General features: G+C 36.3%; 1 protein-coding gene across 1 annotated transcript in view; it reads left to right on the top strand.

Moving 5' to 3' along the window:
• The first annotated feature begins 15,234 nt into the window (after positions 1 to 15,234).
• Positions 15,235 to 19,395, top strand: part of MUC2 (mucin 2, oligomeric mucus/gel-forming) — a 66,702-nt gene continuing 62,541 nt past the window's right edge. The window contains exons 1-2 of the mRNA XM_072338843.1: positions 15,235 to 15,304; positions 16,854 to 17,118. Coding sequence (XP_072194944.1) covers positions 15,235 to 15,304; positions 16,854 to 17,118 — 335 coding nt within the window. The remainder of the gene's footprint in view (positions 15,305 to 16,853; positions 17,119 to 19,395) is intronic.

Below are 19,395 nucleotides of genomic sequence, written 5' to 3'. Positions count from 1 at the left end.
TTTCAAGTTCTCTTTTAAGCCTTGTTTTCTATTCACATTTTAATAGTTACTTCAGTATGATTATAACAAAATACACTGTGCAACAAAATATGTATGACACATTAACCTTAAGCCACAGTAAAAACTCATTGGTCTGCTCTATTATATACAAATGTGGCTTAATAATGTTTGATATCATGTTTTAAAACTGTCTTATGGTACAAGCAGAAGCAAAGTTTTGGAGGAACTGGTTAGTAGAATCCTGTATTCACGTAGATATGAGAAGGGCATTGTTTGCAGAACCGGAACTGCCTTTCCTTGTACCAGGAACTTGCCATAAATCCCATCGCAAGCATGGAGATGATGGGTGCAAACTCCACATGTAGGCAGTTATAATCTTTTTTTTTTTTTTACATTGGCTGTGGCAAGCAGCTGTTGGTAGTTCTTCTGTTCCTCCCAGAACATTTATTACTTGTTCCCTTAAGATGCTGGGTTTGGCAGCTACTTCAATAAGTGTTGTTTTTACTCCATGGCAAAAAGAGTTTTCATTTTCATTATCTCAGTGTTACTACACCAATCCAAGAATTTAAAATTGCTTCTTCAGAACTGTCAGTTTCTTTTCAGTGCTTTTCTTCAGAGCTTGAGTTTTTCTGCAATAAGTGATCTAGTTTCTTTTCCTTTCTCTGCAAAGAGAGTTCACTTAGTATTAATGGCCGTATCTTCTGCTTGATAATCCAATTAACGAAAAAATAATCATGTTTTGTGCATTAAATTGTGTGCATGGGTATTGCAGCAAATGAAAAACTGTTTACCAGTTGAGTACTATTATAATGCAGCATATTAAAGTCCAGATCTGGAAGACAGAAATTCTTTGGTGAAAACAGAACTGTGGTGTCTGGTAAGGTAACTGTGTGTAAGCAACAAACTGTGTTTGTTGAACTTGAAAACTGTTCTCTGTGCACAAAGTTTGTAATTTTCTTGTATTCGCTCTTCTGAAAACGTGTGCACTGAAATGTGTAATGCATTTTTGAAATTGAAAAACAATGTCAGTATTTAAGGAATGGAATAAGTTGTTACAAGTGAGCGCTTAAGAAACTTAAAATAACCTCAGAGCTGATAGAATACAGTCAGCACCAGTTTGTGCTTCTTCTCTCTTTTTAAGTGTCATTCTTCTGGTGTGCATCAACCACTGGCAGTAATGAAAAATATCTGCATTATTGTTACATTTGATTGTGATTTGCGTCACATGAATGTAAGAGCTAGAAAGAAAACAGCACATTCCTTTGCAGAGTACTAAGGCCATAATAACTTAACCTTAGCACCATTATGTAAGTTGGTTTAGAATTTCTCACCAAGATAGAAAAAGGCTCTAAATCTCATTGACAATTATTAAGAAGATTAATGGTCTACAGTGACAGTACCGTGCTAACCGTGAGACCTAATTCATATTCATTTCTTTGCTTCTTACATGCAGCCTTTGTAAGTATCCATGTTCTAACCTTTTCTCTAATCATGCTTACCTTTATGTGCAATCATTAGAAAAACTGCTGTTCCTGCTAAGATTTCTTTTAGAACTGTGTGTGCGTGCACTTTTAAGTGCATTCGAGTTAATGTTCTTTTGCCTTGTCTTTAAGTTGTCATATAAAAGGAGAAGGTTAAGCTGTAAAGGTGCACCGTATTTCTTATCTCTCCATCTCTAGTTCCTGCTCAACTCTAGCTTTAAGAAATTGAAATCAGTATAATGTACTAGAAAGTGTGTGGTATGAATGGCTCCCAATTCAAAGGGTCTAAGTATGCATGCATATAAATGTATATATAATTATTGCAGATTTTTTCAAATAATTGCCATTTTTGAGTAGTTCAGTCATCATTTCCTTCTTTTTGCTGGAGAATGTTAAATTGTTTCTGACAATTCAGTGCAATGAAATTATCAACGATACATGCTAGCTTTGGTGCTATCAGATTATAAATGCTTGTTTCACTATAAAGAAGGCCATATGTTTAAGAAGAATGTAGTGACTGAGTATACTAGCACAGTTAAGGGAAAAGTGGAGGTAAAGAAATTTTAACACTTATTCACACTTGCTCAAAGCCTGTAGGTGCTAAGAAGTGGAATATAAATTATTTCAGTAATTCAGAAAGAATAGGAGCAAACCATACAGAGGTAGCTCTTGGAATTTGCATGATTGGAGTAATTTACAGATAGGTTTAAGGAAATAAAAAATATTCTTTAGAAAGCAGTCGTGTCACTAAAGGCCATAAGCAATAAAAAGTGTGTGTCTTCGCATTCAAATGAATTAGATAATATCTTTCAATCACATTTGAGATTTCTTGACAGGAAAAAAAATCAATGTGCATATGATTGATAATATACAGTTTTATATTCACTTTTAAAATGACTTTTATTAGGTTTTTTTTTTTCAATAGCTTGAAATAACTTTTATGACGTAAGGAGGAACAAGCACTAACATCTATAAAAACTGTTGTGTACACAGGCAGCTTAGTTTGTGAGAAGGACACATATACTAAGTAGATAAGTGGAGGTGAAAAGGTAAGTCTTGTCTAAGAAATGAATTTTGCAAAAGAAAGGTGCCAAAGTACCCACTGATTTCATAAAATCTCACTATAAAGGAAGAGACGGGTAAACCATCTTCAGTTTGAGAGGACTGGTTGGTGGATTCATAAACATGTACTTATTATGGGGCAAAGAGAGGATTTTATTTCAAAAGTCCAGCCTTGGCAGAAAGTGCTAAATATTGGTGCATCTTTTCCTTCCTAATGCACTTTTCTGATAACCCCTAAGAGGGTTCAGCCCTTTTTCTGCACTGAGAGATGTCTAAAAATGAGTGGAAATCACAGTACTAGAGGTGGCATAGAATCTGATCCTCCTGCTTTAAGGAATGTGCTATTACATGTTAGGGCTAATGCACTTTGGATTATATATGCAACATAGGAAGAGGCAGAATGGAGGAGGGGCTCAGAACAGAGAAAGTGGGTAAAACAGAGATAATGTGTCTGCTTAAGTTGTGCACATGCACTACAGTTCAAACAACAGTTTGAAGCAGTTCAAAAGAACTGGTACTGCTTTTTTGCTTTATCTCACCCTTCCCACCCCAAGATAGCGACAAATGAACTCTTGGTAACACACTCCTGCAGCACTCCTCCACAGCTACCATAAAACAGGACCAAAAATGATTTTTGAATATACTTTATGTACAGAGTTCACCTTACTCAGTGAATCCTCAAGGCAACCCTTTTCTATCCTATTCACAATTAACAATTTCTGCTTTTGTGGAGCATAGAAAAAAGATGTTAATTGTTACTCATGCATAGTTTTCTTATATCCTGCACATGATTTCCAAATGCTTCTGCATAACCACTACTTCACATGACAGTGCTATATTTTTTCTGTGATTTTTGTTGGAAAATCTTGTCAAACTGTGTCACTATGCTGCAAACATTGATGATGTATTCTGACTTGCTAAAGAAAGGACATGACAAAAGGAATATCTACCAAAATTTCCTTTGTTATATGAGGAACAGCTGTCCTAGTATGTTACCTTATTAAGGTGTCTGCATACCTCACCACATTTAGTTGAAAGGCTTTGGGAATTGCATCACTTGAAGTGATAGCGACAGAGTGTTTAAAGAGTGTAAAGTTTCTTGGATTTTTGAAGGTCGTGATTCTTATATGTACAGGCAGCAGAGAATTGCTCCTGAATTTTCTTTCAGAAATTATGCTGTCTAGGTGTAATGGTCACTGGTTCTTAAAGCCTTCAAATGTATCATGATGTGGAATCGCTTAGGTCCAATGAACTTTACTATTTTACTTCAGTTGAGATATTGCCCCCACACCTCTGTCAATGAGGAGTTATGTTTGATTCCTGCAGGTCAGAAAATCGCAGAAACCTTTTGCCTGACCTGGGCTTTGTTTTCAGCACCACGGCCAGGGCCCAATGAAGGAACTGCAGGACGAACCCAAGAAGAATGTAGAAGTAGAGATAAAAGGAAATATTTTTGCCATCCATATATTACTGTCTGTGCTTCCTTTCTCACAGGAAATGGTTGATTTCAGCTTTCATAAATGTTATGAAAGGACATCTTTGCCTTTTAATGATATAACCCATGCTCACTGTCAGTTAGTATGCAGCAGATGCAGTTAGCAATGAAAAAAAAAAAAAAAAAAAAAAAAAAAAAGGTGTAGAAGAAAAGTGGCTGTAGCTATTCAGTCCATGAAATGCATCTGAAGCCATTCAACATTCTTATCACTAGAATGTTACAGGAAAACTTTCTGAGAGTTCAGGGAATGCATCCCATTCTGAGCCTTATTTTCCTTCTCTTTTCTACTTCTAAAACACGCTTTCTGGGATGGAGTGACTATAATAGAAGGAAAACATTTATTATTTCAGCTGTTACAGTTTGGACTAAACACACTTCAATGTGTTTGTTCTCAACCATTTCATAAAGTAGCAGTTTTCCTGCTTCTGATATAATTGAACAGTATGTTACTGTATTCCAGTGACCTAAGATACTGATGGCTTCTCAAAGCCTTTGTAAACTTGCCTCATTATGTCAAAATTCATACCTCTTGTTACCGTTTGTATCTGGTTTTTTTGTTTGTTTGTAAGGTGTTATTTAGTTTCAACTACAGCATTGTTTGTCTATGCTGGCTTTTGTTCTCTCTTCTAACCCATTTAGGCCTATTTTGATTCATGATAGCCATCTATTCTGAGCCTCTAATACAGTGTCATCAAACAGTGGTCAGGTGACTTATTTTATTGAATTCCCTTGTTCCCTTGGTCATTTCCCACTTTAAAAGCTAGATATTAATCCAGTACTAATGGCTTTGTTACTCCTATGGGTTTTGAATGATGTACATTAAAACATTATTACATTATCTTTTACCTCCACTCCTACCTATAGTTCTCAAATCTCCACATAGAGTTCACTAACATTAAAAACACAGCTTTCAGTATATTTGATAATCAAATTCCCAATGCTATAGCTCTGCCAATACATGCCATATTGAAAATCTTGCTCCTAGGTAAAAGCTTCTATGTGTAAAAACAAACAAACAAACACAACCAAAATTTACACTCAAAAAACCCCACCTTCCGGAATATAGCGAAAAATTAGAAGAATAATATTTAAAAGGTGCCATGTAGTAAAATCTGTGCATCTTCTCAGCAAACAAATTTGATATTCAGGGGAAAAAAAACAAATGTTGATGATATGAATAAAAATGACTCCTTGGCTCAAAAGTACTGCTGTTCTAGTAGCTGAACAAATGACATCCCATTAAGATGGGCCATAAACCTGTAATCAAAGAGATTACTTTGTCAACATCCTGAAGTAGTTATGCAGAATATACATAGAGGTGTAGGCTTTTAGGTGCTCTAGTTCAAACTATCTTTTTGTATTCTATGTTTCTGTGAAATGTTACAGAGAAGTTATGCAAACTAAATAGTGGTAAAACTGGTAGGTCAAACTGGAAATATGTCTGCAGCTAGCAATGCTCAGGTTTATTTGAATGTTTTCACCAGTGTTTCCCTAGAGTCAAGAGAGAAGTTCTGGGGAATTGCACGTTGAGTACCACGTGTTTCATGGTTTTGTGGTATTATGCAGTACTGATCAGACTAGTTTTTTTCCTATTTTCTCTATCTTGTTGTTGTTATTTCATTTTTGTAATTTAAAAAAAAAAAAAAAAAAAAAAAAAAAAGGCAAATATTTTTAGTGCCATTTGTATTTCAAGCAGATCCAGATATGAATTACTTATAAGATGAATGATGGTGATGAAGAATTTGTGGGAATATTTTTTCTTACAGTGACAATACTTAGGCATATTGTGACGTATCTGTCTCATATTAAATACAAATACCTGTTTACAGATTGTATAGAAAGTTAGAAACTTCATTTTCACTATCCTTATTTCTGTTTTGTTCTCTTCCAGCTAATCAAATAAGAATGCTTTTTCCTAAGACTCACGTAGACTGTGCATACACCTAACTTGCTTACAGTCAGTGACTCAGTAGTATACACTAATCTTCTGTTCACATCGAACTGCTTTTATAGTTTTTAGATTTACTTTGCGAAATGGGAGTTACCAGATTGTATGATAGTTTCTCAGGATTCACACAAAGAGGATACACCTTCTTAGTCAATTAGATAGCTTACTAGGAAAGTAAATGCCAGAAGTTAAGCATCTATTACTCCCATGTTAATTCCGGTGCACTTTGTGTACCAGCATATTTTAACACAATTTATGTAACAGGATTTAAGATAAAATAGAAGATTATATAAATAGTATTTAACTTTGTATAACTAATTTCTCCTAGTTCAAAATTATTGCCTGCGCCATTCATGCAAAGCTTGGGGTGAGGTGATGAAAATGAAATTTGGAAGAATAAAGAAGTGAGAATGGAGTTTTTCTATGACGTATCTGGGTTCCCAAAAATTTCTTCTGGGGTGTTGTTGAGAAGGGACATTTACTCCCAAATGCATGAAACACTACAAGATTCTTTTTATTTCTCTCTCTCTTTATATATAATATATATATGTATATACACACACATATATAAATATATATATACACATATATATAAACATATATATATTATTTTTTTTCTTATGATGGTAGAAGTATGATTTACATGATGTTTTATCAAAATAGTTTTCTTCAGGAACTTCCATCTTAGTTTTTTAATTTCCGTGGAATCATAAGTTACCTGCCTCAAGGCCTGAACATTTTTTTTCCTTCTTTTAAGCAACTTTCAACTGAGGGATGAAGTACAGAAGAATGTTCTGCTGAAGGGTAAATGTCTAACTCATTCTTAGGAAAAAGATCCATTTTGAAAACTGTTGTTCTCTGAACTGGTAAGGAAGTGTTTATCTGGGCAAATTTTGGGAGCAGTGATCTCTATGGGAAGTGACCAAGGCTGTCCCAAAGAACACGGGACAGTTTCCAGCCATATTCACAGTGGACCCACCACAGGCCACAGCTAAGACCAACACCAAAGTTGATGTTGCCTTGGTGAAAATATATTTAAGAAAGATTAAAATGCTGAGAGAGTGTGAGAGTCTCAGTATGCGAGAGAGAGGAATGAGGAAAAAATGTGCGAGAAAAAATCTTGAAGACCCTGCAGTCAGAGAAGAAGGGAAGATGAACTGTGGAAAAAACTATGGTGGAACAGCCTATGGAGAAGACCACCCTGGGGTAGATATCCACACTGTAACCTGTGGGGAGTCCCATGCCTGAGCAGGAGGATATGTCCCCAAGGAAGCTTCAGCCTGTGGAAAGTAACCAGTGTGGTTACTTTCTTGACAAGAAAGGAGACCATGCTGGTGCAGGTGTCTGGCAGGAGCTTCAGCCTGTGATCAGTCTGGAGCACTTGGCAAACAAATGCAGTCTGTAGGAAGGACCTGTACTGAAGCAAGGGAAAACTGTGAGGAGGAAGGACTGTCAGAGAGGATCTGGCTGTCCCATTCTTCATTCCACCTATGACACTCTTGGTTAGGGAGAAAGTAGAAAATCAGGAGTGAAGGAGTAAAGTTGAGTTTTGAAAGAAAGTGGCCTGTGTGGGATATTGTCCTTTCTTTTCGTCTTAGTTTCTTACCATCCTGCTCTTATTAATTTCCGTCAAGTCTGTTTTGCCCTTGACACAGAAACTGATAAGTGATCTCCCTGTCTTTATTTGAAACTCATAAACTTTTTGATCCTATTTCCTCCCCCTGCCTGTCTGAAAAGAGGGACTGAGAATGCTGCTGAGTGAGTGTCACCAAGAGTACCCCACCACAGCAGGAGAAGTAAGGAAGCTTTTTGTCTGATTGTGTGTTTACCTGACTAGAGCAATGCTTTATTGTTGTAATGTTGCTGAAGTGCTGTTCATAACTGGATGCTCTGGTCTGGTCTGTCTTGGAAAAGTACAGAGAAGATAGATAATACCTATTCTCTCTTGGACCTGCTTCTGGTTTAGTGTGTTTATTAAGATATTTGCTTGTAGCAAACATCCTTACAGAGTATTATGAAATACTGTTTTGCTATAATGATTCTAACATATAGTTCTAACATATAGAAGCATTACCAAATATATATATATATATATGTATATATATATATATAAATAAAATTTTAATGATAAAAGAAAAAGATAATTTTACTTTTTTGTATCTGCATATGCTTCTACTCATCTCCCAACACGTCAGCTGTCTGTTGTGATGTATTCAACTTCATCTTATTGTTCAGGTCAAGAGACAAATTTAACTTTAAAAAAAAAAATCTTTCTCTTTGCATGAACTCAGAACAGTTTTTGTGAATGATCTTAAACAATTTGAGCTTATATCCATACCAAAGTTGCTATTCCCAGGATGTGACCTCTGTTATATACTAAATGTTTGGGTTAACTGGGACAAAATATCTGCTTGTGGGTACATCCTTCTAATTTCTGCCATCCTGTCTCCTGCTTTCTTTATCCTTAGAATGATGAAACTCTTAAGAATTCCATGCAAAGTTGAAGAGTTCCAAAAATAGAAGGGAGCACTAGACAACAGGAATTCAGGTATATTTGCAGTAGATGTGAATATGAGGCCACAGGACAGATTCAGGTACGTTGCTCTTCTTTGAACAAGTAATTGGTGAACTGTAGAATGAAAAGAAGCTGTTTTGAAGAAACACAGCCATTTTTTGGAAGACATGAAGCACCTATTGTAGAATTACAGAATGACTTAGGTTAGAAAAGATCTCTGGAGGTCAACTGGTCCAACTCTTCTGTGCCCAGGCCCATATCCAGATGTTTTGTGAAACTCTCCAGGGCGAAGACTCCACATTTTTTCTGGGCAACCTGTGCTAGTCACCTACACAATAAAGAAGTGTTATGTGCATGGGGAAGTTTATGTGAAGGTATTAGTTATGGTCCACAAGAAGTGTTATGTTCACAGAGTCACTGTCAAGTAATATGGTACTCCAGGGAACAGTTCTGGGCTTCAATTTCTTGATTTCTTGAAATTAAAATAATCTTTTTCTTTCCTTATGTTTTTATCCAGGCCCTCTGGCCTTTCCAAAATTTGGATGTAGGTACTCCTAATAGGTTGTAATACATCAATGGATGGCGTGAAATGTCAGTCTCACTGCTGGCTTTTTATATTGCAGATGATTGACTTTGGAGAATTGTCATTAAACAAACAAACAAACAAAAAACTAAAAGGAAGAAACATTAAGGAATGCTCAGAAGTATTTATTTTGTTTCCTTTCTCTCTTTGTTCTTGATATTTTTATTTTATCCAATTCAAATTTTGCAAATGCAATGAAAATAAATACAAAAGGTGGAAGATATTATGGAAGTATTTGAAGGAGAATATTTCTTATGCCATCCAACATTTCATCCCTCATTTGCTGTGAGGGAAATTGCAGCTTTCAGTGTTCTTCAATGTCTACTTGTATATTCACCATGTTTCCATGTTACATTACTCTCTATTTACAGTATTGCCTTTCTGATGATTCAAAAGTTAATGATAAAATAACTTTGTTAAATAAAAAATATGCATGGCAGCTGGAAGACTTGGATATGAATCAGATGCATTCTTGCATTTGACGTAGTTTTTTCTCCTGACACGCAACATTAGGCACTATAAATTATGTAACTGCTTGTTTACATAATAGAAGTTGCTGAAGTTTACCCTAACTGTGGCAAGTGTAGCGTGTGGTAGTGGGAGGAGGAAGCCTAAATATTTTTAGCTGAAATATTCATGCAGGTGAAGTCAAGTTTCCACAGCAGTAGTCCTCTGAAACCATCACCATGGTTGTACTGCGGTTCAAAACACTGCTTACCTAGGCTGTTTAATATGAAATTTTAAATGGATGAAATTCAATGAAGGCTGTAGAAGTGTTGGTTATGTTCCATTAGGTAAGCCATTCACTAAGAATTTAGGAAAATGGGAAAGGTTTGCTCTATCTGCAAAGTAATTAGGCAGGACATTTTGTGAACTACGAGAGTATGCCATAAGTAGTAGGCACTCAAGCTATTTTTTTGGAGGGTCTTTCAAGAATTCAAGTTCTGAAAGCTAAAATATAATTCATAGTAAATGTTACCTTTTAAGCTCTATCCACAAACCACTGAAAAGAGAAAGGGAGAAGCAAAGGGTTTTGCTCTCTGGTTTTATTTGTGGCAGCAAGGAAAGGTAGATTCCCCATTCTGCCTGAAAATGGAAAGTAAAAGCAAATTTACTTCGATTCCACTATCAAATGTCTTTGGGAATTTTGAGACCAGGAGAGAGATAGTAGAAACCATTAGCGATGGACAGTTAAAGCAAGCAAGTTCACTTTGTTTCTTTTTCAAATTCTTGATGCTAAACTCCATCCAGAGAACACAGGTTTAGGTTTACATGCTTTGCACAGAACATTTCCCAGCTTCTTTATGAGCTGTGTTTCCTGGGGGGGGGGGGGGGGGAAGTTTCTTAAGAGAATGGTAGAAGAAAAATGCATATTTTTCCAGCAATTTTCCTTTCAGTGTTTCCTAGACGGAAAATAAGAAGTCTGGAAAATTGCACTCAGAGGAGGCAAAATTTGCCAATGAGAAAGGAATGAGGAGTGAAATATGTTTTATGCCATTTCTGTTTCATCCCTTTGTGGCACTTTCCAGTTCCTTGTAGTAAATCCCACAGGTGCACAAGTCAATGAGAACTATGCTAATCCTTATAAAAATGCTCAGATATTTTCCATATGTACTACAATAGAAGCTGTCCTGCTAAGACTTCCCAGACAAACCTCTTTCTAGAAAGGTAGTGTTAGCAGGGAAGATTGCTAGCTGAGATTATTGCTTACAACATCTGTTCCTAATCCCCAGTAATTGTGTCTCATGTTTATCTCAATTTGTACTTGGTTGAAAAAGAAAAGAAAGTTCTGCAGTCTTGGTCTCTAAAATAGAAGATGATTTACTGACTAAAAGAAGGAAGCTTTACAAGTGGAAAATGGTTGTGATTTCTATGCAAAACCATTTAAAGAAGGTCACATTAAAAAATTAGACTCTGCACTGGCAGATACCTTACATAAATGTATATGTCTGAATATGAAGGAATGGCAAGAGCTGAAAGACTTGCTCAAGATCACAGTGGTAGCACTGAGATTGGTCCAGTCAGACAAGATAGAATAAAATTAAAATTATTGATTGTATGGTATGATGTCCCAGAAGGAGGATGAAGTCAGTCAGAATTATGTGGGCTTTAGTAACATCTTTGTTATTATTTTGACATTATTATTATTATTTTATATATTATATATTATTTTTATATATTATTTTAATGATAATAATATATTATTATTATTATTATTTTCCATCAAGGGGTACTGTAGACATCTCTTTCTCTTTAACTCATAATCTGCTTGTATTTTGCCAGAGCTGTTTTAGGATGGCTGCCTGCCAGGGAGTTTGGAGCTTGAGATACATGAAGTGTAGTGCATGTTATGCAGTTGTATAGGCTGAGAAAGCTGGGGTTGCTTCGTTTGGAGGCGGTTCAGGAGGATCTCACTAATATCCATAAATACCTGAAAGAAGGATGCAAAGGGAATGGAATCAGGCTCTGCTCAGTGGTGCCACTACCAGGACAAGAGGCAGTGGGCCCAAACTGGCACTCTTCTGACCATCAGGAAGCACTTATGTGCTGTGCAGGTACTGGGGTTTTGCTACAGGCTGCCCGGAGGCTGCATGGCCTGCTCCTTAGAGAACATCAAACCATCTGGACATACTCCTGGACACCCTCCTCTGGGTGGTCCTGATTCTGCAGGAGTTGGACCAGGTGGACCAACCCTGCTAACTTCAGCCAACCTCTGATCCTTTAATTTCTGAAGGATTTGTAACTGTGGTCATTCTGGCATTGCCATGACAAAACTGAAATGAGACTTCTTCTTGGTGTGTTAACAGGTACAAGAAGATGTAAAAATTCAGGGGAAGAGATTTGTTCTTCCTAGAACAATAAGCCTAGTTAGGTCTTTGCTTAATTTTTTTTTCACACAAAGTACCTTGAAGTTTCCATATAGGTAATTCTCTTATGCCACTGCATTAGAGAATCAAATCAAAATGAACCACAATCTTCTGGGTACTCTTCTTAACAAAAAAATATACTGCAAAATAAATTTTGGCTCTAGTTAATATAAGCATTAAGATAGCAGATGGGATTAGCTGGATTGGAAGTCTTGTCACAAAAGTTTAAGTGGCTCTTGATACATTCATGCAACTGTTACTCAAAAGATAGATTTTTTTTTTATTTTTTTTTTTCATTAGTCCTTCTGCATCCACTGATGTAAGAACCACAATTACTGTGCAGTACTCAGTGTTCTTAACAAACTTTGACTTTTGGTGTTGGTTTGGCAGCAGAGTATCCCCATAAGCTTTAAGCAAAGGTGCTAACAGTAAAGCAGAGTCATCTTCGTTCCAAAATGGTTTGATTATTTTAGATTGTCACGCAATTCACAGTGAAATATGGATGCATATCCATTCTCTGTAAGATTATTCTGGATTAAAATAAGCAAAGCCACAAGCTGTAAGGTTGAGCATGACACAAAGCAAGCTATGATCGTATACCTCATCTACTGATTGTTTCTGACAGGCATATAAAGCAGCTGTTAGGTAGGAGCATTGCCTTTCTGTCAATAAGGAAACAAAAGTTATAGTTCAGGACGCTTTCCAATGCTAGCAAGAGTATGAATACTTATGAATAGTGATGATAAGGAGCTGTGCTCGCTTCTCAGATAATCACAGCTATGTTGACCTGAGTATGTTTCTGCAAGAATGCACTCTGTGCTCAAAAACATGCTTAATTCTCTTATTCTCCAAGTTGGGGTGTCATAGTGAGCTAAGCTTCCTATATATCAGGATTGTCAGTGAGAATTTATTAATGCTTAAAAGACTTCTGAAGGGAAGTGATGCTGTTCTATCTGTATAGCCCAAGGTAGGATCATGCTCACGCTAGAGCTCTGACAGAGAAAATCAGGCACTAATATCTAGTAGTGGTTGGCTAAGAGCAGCTCTTCAAAGGGTTAAAACTGTCCATAACACCTACTAAAAAAGTGCATCTTGAATTGTGCTTAAGAATAAAACACCAGCATATCAAACAGAGGGGTGATATGTTTTTATGGGAAAGATGATTACCTTTCACAGTCCTAGGAAATGAATGAGGTTTGTTTCAAATGAGGAAGTTTTTTGGTAGTGAAACCTGAAGAAGTAATAGGAAGTTTTTAGTTTGTACTTATGAGTATGTCCAATTTAATGGAAAAAAGGGTCAGATCTGCTGTGTATGTGGAACAGCTGCTATTAAAATTTCTGAAGACTGTGTATGAATTCAGTCATGGAGACCTATTTTTTTTTCTGGGACAGTAGGAATTCCAGGCAAGACATTATCTAGAAATAACATAGGAAGGGAGAGAAAAGCTGGGAATAAAATCTTTCAGATATCTCATAAGAATTTTTACAAAACATTTCTGAACAGAGAGTTTTGGTGGTATAAAAGAAAGAAAATTCTGAGCTAGGATGCCTCTGATGTGTCATCAGAAGTAAGACCTGATAAAGTAACCATCAAGGAGACCTCTGTCTCTGTAGGCAATTTTATTTCATTTTTTCTTTGAATTCTAAATGGCTATGAGTGTATTTATTTTTATTTTCCATGAAGTAAAATTCATTATATATTCTACTAGTGATAGACTCTCACAGGAGAGAAGGGGAAATACTGAAGTGCAGTTAGGACTGTCAAGTGAAAGATACCCAATGTGTGCAAATCTTCATCCTTTAACAGGAAAAGCAGAAAGCCCAAGAGCTTTTGAGATATACTGAGAGAAAACAGGAGGGTGAGTCTAGGCTGTGTGATAAAAATATCAAGTAAAAAGAAAACAACAGCTGAAAACTGTGCTTTCATGACAAGAGTGTTTATAGTTGACTTGAGAAACCAAGATGGCTAAGTGAAGACTTCCCTTGTGTTTTACAAAATATAGAAGATCTGTTTACTTGTAATTTGAGCAATGAAAGTAAGGAACACTCAGAACAATTAAGAGGATTAGAGATATCATGACACTGCAACGAGAAACTTTTGGTGAGAAAATAGAGCCTGGCCTGGGTGCTTTATGATGTAAACTGTTAGTGCTATAAAGCAACCGCATTAATAAAGATCTGTTGAAATAGTTATACTGTACCTCAAAGGGCCTTCTGAAAAGAGTTGTAGAAGCATCTCTGAGGATTTTTTCAGAGCCAAATACAGTGCATATGAAATCTTCTATTTCTGAAGCAGGATTCTAAACTAGTACCTGGTTCTATTTTCCAGTTTCTTCTTCTGCATCTTTCTCTGCATAAAGCAAAGCTGAGACTGTAGCTTTTCGTGTGACCTAGTGGGGAGCAGTGGACTGGAAATTTATCATTCATTTTGAAGGTAAGCAAGAATGAATAGTCTGGAAATAAACCTGAATTCTTATTTGGTGTGAACAGCAATGTTTTCTTGTTTTGTTTTGTTTTGTTTTTTAGATAGGGGAATGGGGAATGTTTGGTTTTCCTATTGCTTAACATGTTGTGAGATCCTGTACAACACTTGGTGATGTTTTGCATCACAGCAGTGTTTGATAGAACATCTCTTGTACTGTGAATTCCTTGAACTTTTCTTGACACCTCAGCTCACTTACATTTTGGGCACAGTATGGGCTTTATGTTGTTTGAAAAGCTTCCTAGATCTTTATAAATGGAGTCCAACAACTGTCTACAAAATAATTTTACCTCACAGCTTTTAATTTACAAGGGTTACTGTTGTCTGCAAGAAGCTTCACAAGAGTCATTTAATACTTACAGAAGTTATTCAGTCTGATGGTGAGAGATGAAAGTCTTCTGCCTTTGAAGCCATTGTTTGAGGGTATTCAAGGGATTTCCTTTTTCAGTCACCCCAGAATTCAATCTGTTATAGGAATTACTGAAGGTTAAGCTTGGCATGTGCATTAGAAGGATTTAAAAACATAGCATCCTGTAGGAGAAAGAAACAGAGCAATAAAAAATTGCATGATCATTGAATCAATATTATACCATTTCCTCTATATTAAATTCCTTCATTTATTCTGAAAAATACCTATCTGTTTGCTTCTTATCTTCTGTAAATAGCACACCTACTTTTTTTACCCCTCCTCTTTCCTCCTCCCTTTGTATTTCCTCCCCTGTGATAGAATCAATTGCATCAGTGGATATTATATAAAGAAACGTTTTTGGTGGCACTCACAGTTCACCCACCTTAGCCACCATGGGGCTAAGAGCTGCCAGCCTTTTTATGCTCTGGCTGGCTCTTTCCAATACGAGTGAAATAAGAAAAGGTAAGCTCTAGCAATGGTATGGTGGCGGATCACCTCCTGGAAATGAGAGGGGGGAGAATTAAAATATCACTGCAGAGATAGATGTATTTAAATATTACAATTAAATATTACAATGTAATTTAAAAATTACAATTACTCTTGATTTTCTCTAACTTTCAAATACCAAGGCTGCATGGCTTAGCCAACACCGGTAGATACCACTCTCTTTGGAGTGATTGGGATCTAAAGCACTAATCTCTAGTTTGAAGTACCTGAAAACTATTTTCATTGTTACTTTTCATTCCATGTGTTAAGAGCTTCCTAGGTATTGTAGCTGCTGGGCAGGAGGAAATTCTAGAATTTGGTTGGTTAATTGTTACAGCAGTGAAGAAAGCAGATGATTATGTGTTACTTGGTTATTTTGGAACAACATAAATGCTTTCTTCAGAATTCAGTGTACTAGCATTGGACAAAGCTCATTTTGTCACTCAGGGTATGAATAATCCTTTGCTAAAAGCTCTAATTTACTCTGTATGTTATCAACTTCGAAGTATTGAAATGGAACCTCAAACTAGGAACAGTTTTTATAGGAATAGGTTATTTTGGACAGAGATGGGGCTTGGGATATTGATCTTTGTTTGCTGTGTCTTGAATTTAATGATAGAAAGAAAGAATTGGGTTGCACTGATCGTAGTTGTGACCTCTGAGAAGAATCTCTCTGTAGCCTTCCTTTTGGAGAGGGAAGCAAGTAAGTTTTGGTAGTGCCAGTGGGCTGGATGCATCTGTTATTGCTAACCATCAAAGTGCAATAACTTTGACATTCTCATGATAGTTGTGCTTTCTCAAATTAAACATTGCTAGAAAGCCCAGTGGAGATGAGTGGTAAGTGTGCTTGTTACCTTAGCAAGCTTTCCAAGTATGCTTTGCTTTTATTCTCAGCCCTAATATGCATCATCTTGATATTTACCAGGGGTGGGGAGGGAACGAATTTCAGAGCATCAGCTTAATCTTTTGCTATTTTTTGTTCTCTACCACCACAACTATTCTCTGTCCTGTATCCTACAGGGGCCTGTGGTAATAGAAATCTTCTTTGCCCTCTGTAGGAGTTATGCAACTTTCTTGGACTCACACTGCTGTTTTTTTTTTTCTAGTGCATGTTACATCAGAGAAGAAAATAACTCTTAGGAATATTTAACACCGCTAAACTATTACTGTGTTTCACAATAAATTCCCGTGTTTGACAAAGCAAACCAGCACACCAACTTGTTAGTGGTCATGGGGTAAATTTACCAGTCTCATGCAGGAAAGTTCCTTCATCTCAATGAGGACAACGGGGTATACTCAGGTCCCAGCAGTATTTGTTAATGCCTTCTTTTCCTTTTAGAAGGAAAGACAGCATTTCTTCTGCTTAGTATGCAGGTACTTGACTACTTGACTAGACTTGAGATCTGTGGAGTCACCGTGGGTGTAATTGCAAATGGCTTCTCCTGCATACTGCTACACTTAACACTTCTTGACTCTAGCTCATTTATTTCACTTTCCTGACTGTTTCTTTTTCATAACTTAACAGGAAGGACAAGAAACCATGGCCATTATGTCTGCAGCACCTGGGGGAACAACCATTTCAAAACTTTTGATGGAGATATCTATCAATTTCCTGGCATGTGCGAGTACAATTTTGTTTCTGACTGCAAAGACTCTTATAGGGAGTTCTCTGTCCACATTCAACGTGCTCTGAACAGAAACAACCACCCTGAGATCCAGTATATCCTGATAACAGTCACGGATTTCACGGTGTACCTCAAGCCCAAACTGGCTGTTGTGGATGGGCGGATGTAAGTACATTTAGCATGATGGTGCTGGGAAGATAAAAACAGGATTGATTCTTTACACAGCTATCTGTATACCATATAGAGTAGCGTCTAAAAGCATTTCTACTAAAAAAGAAACAAACACACAAACAAAAAAACCCTCAGAAATCCTGCATAAAAATGGCTTTAGGAAAGGGCTTTACTGCTAATAGTCATTTCTACACTGACATAAGGGATGATTTAAATACAAGACAAGAAAAACCTTTAGTGAATTTTCTTTTTCTAATTGTGCAGGAAACAAAATGCAGCTCATGAGCCGGATCTTTCATTGTTGTGAAATGATGTAGCTTCATTAGTTATGTGGTATCACCTTGTGTTTGTGCAAGCAGATGGTCTGTCTAGCAGATCCTCAGAAGTAAAAATTGTGTTTCTATGCAATCTTCTCTTATTTTCCTGGAAGTAGACACTTATTTTTTTTCTGATATTCGTAAGAATTTCCTTAAAGTCCAGTAACCATTCCTCTTGCAATTATGGTAGATAGAGTGTAGATTAAAAAAGGCATATATATGTGGCAATATGTGTCATGAAAAAGCTTTTCCAGTAATATGGTCACACAGGAAATTAGTCTGACACCATTATTAATGTCAAGTTGCTTTAACCTAACCTTTCAGTGTGTGTATACATATATATGTATACATAGATTGAAAGAAATGAAGCAACTCATAGGTTAAAACGTAGTTCTGCAGAACAAAGTGAAAAAAATGGACGTTAGTATGTCTTAGAGTAATTAAAAAGAAAAATCTGTTTTCAGTGTAGGATCAGATTTTGACTTAACCTTAGATTTTGATCTGAAGTGTGAAATACACTACAATGAAAAACTGCTCAAAATTAGACAATAACATTCAGTTTTCCAGGGTTCATACACATAAGAAAGTGACATGAAGTTATAAAGAATGAATTCTTGTCCCAAATTAAAGAAGCCCCTCATCGTGTACTCAGATCGTAAAAACTCCATGAAAAATGTTTAGAAATCCTTTCTTGAATCAGACCTCTTTTTATCTTAAGCACTCTGCATAAAACAGTAGATCCTTTGTGAACAGAAGCTTGTAGAACAGGTTTTTGCTGCGTTCAGGATTTAATTTTTGTAGAACTTAATTTCCAAATCGCTCTTTAAATGGCACATGATCCATTGCTATGTATAATATTTCACACCACTGAAGTGGAATCTATAAAGCAGATAAATTTATGTATTTGGCTTTTGGTACCTGATGCACTGGTCAATGAAATGTCCTAGTATTAGAATAAGGAGTGGTATCCCACTCTGCAATGCCTGAGGTGAAAAGTTGCCTGGTGTTTTATAATCCCTCTCTAAAACCATGATTTATTAAGGCCTCATTGTGAAGGATGGACAATGCAGCCAAGAGTAGAAATAATAGCTTCTGAGTTCCTGCCTAGTATTTATATGCCTAAATCATTTGGCAATGTGAAAAATACCTGAGGTAAATAGATGGAACCATCCCAGTTATAGGTAATAAGGAGCTAAAATTCTCCCAGTCACAATGTTAGTTATACAGGGATGTGCACAGATATATGAGTCAGGGTAGACAATAACTGTACTGGCAAATTGGTAGAAAATGTACTGATTATCTTGTTTGGATTCTAGTGTACACTATTTTTGTTTGAACAGACTCCAGCCCTTTAGATTTTATAGGTTAAGGCTGCTTGCCACAATGCCTTTATTGCTGAATGAATTTCAGTGATGTGACTTGTGACATAGTGTACTGTAAAACAGATTTACAAATATATGAGAGTTGTCTCATGAATCTATTCTTTATCAAGCAAAATCTTCTATTTCAGCCTCCTGCAAAATATCTTCTGTCATGTTAGCATGCTGTACTGTCACTATTGATAAGTTTGGTCCTGCCAACTGAAAACTACTGGGCTAACTACTGAAACAAACTACTGAATTCCTCTTAACCTGCTCTCTTCTGTTCACATTTTTCTACCACTTTTGTTAGCCTGTGCTTTTTTGCTTTTTGAATTCTCTCTTGAAGAGGAACATTCTTTTTAAAGGAACATTCTTTCTCTCTGGAATGATTGCTGGAGTTTTTAATATAGAAAACTTTGATTTAGGCTTTGATATTTCTTTGATAAAAGTAAATGATTAATGAGCATTTGAATATCCTCTATTAATGCCAAATGGATGGATTTTGCTTTAATTAAGTTAAAGAGATACGTCTCTTTTTCTTCTTTTCTTAAAAAAAAAAACAAAAACAAAAACAAACAAACAAACAAAACCCT

This window comes from Excalfactoria chinensis, chromosome 5, assembly GCF_039878825.1.
Source record: "Excalfactoria chinensis isolate bCotChi1 chromosome 5, bCotChi1.hap2, whole genome shotgun sequence".
NCBI classification, from domain to species: Eukaryota; Metazoa; Chordata; class Aves; order Galliformes; family Phasianidae; genus Excalfactoria; species Excalfactoria chinensis.
Note: the sequence above shows the minus strand (reverse complement) of the source record. Positions and strands in the feature narration are given on the sequence as shown.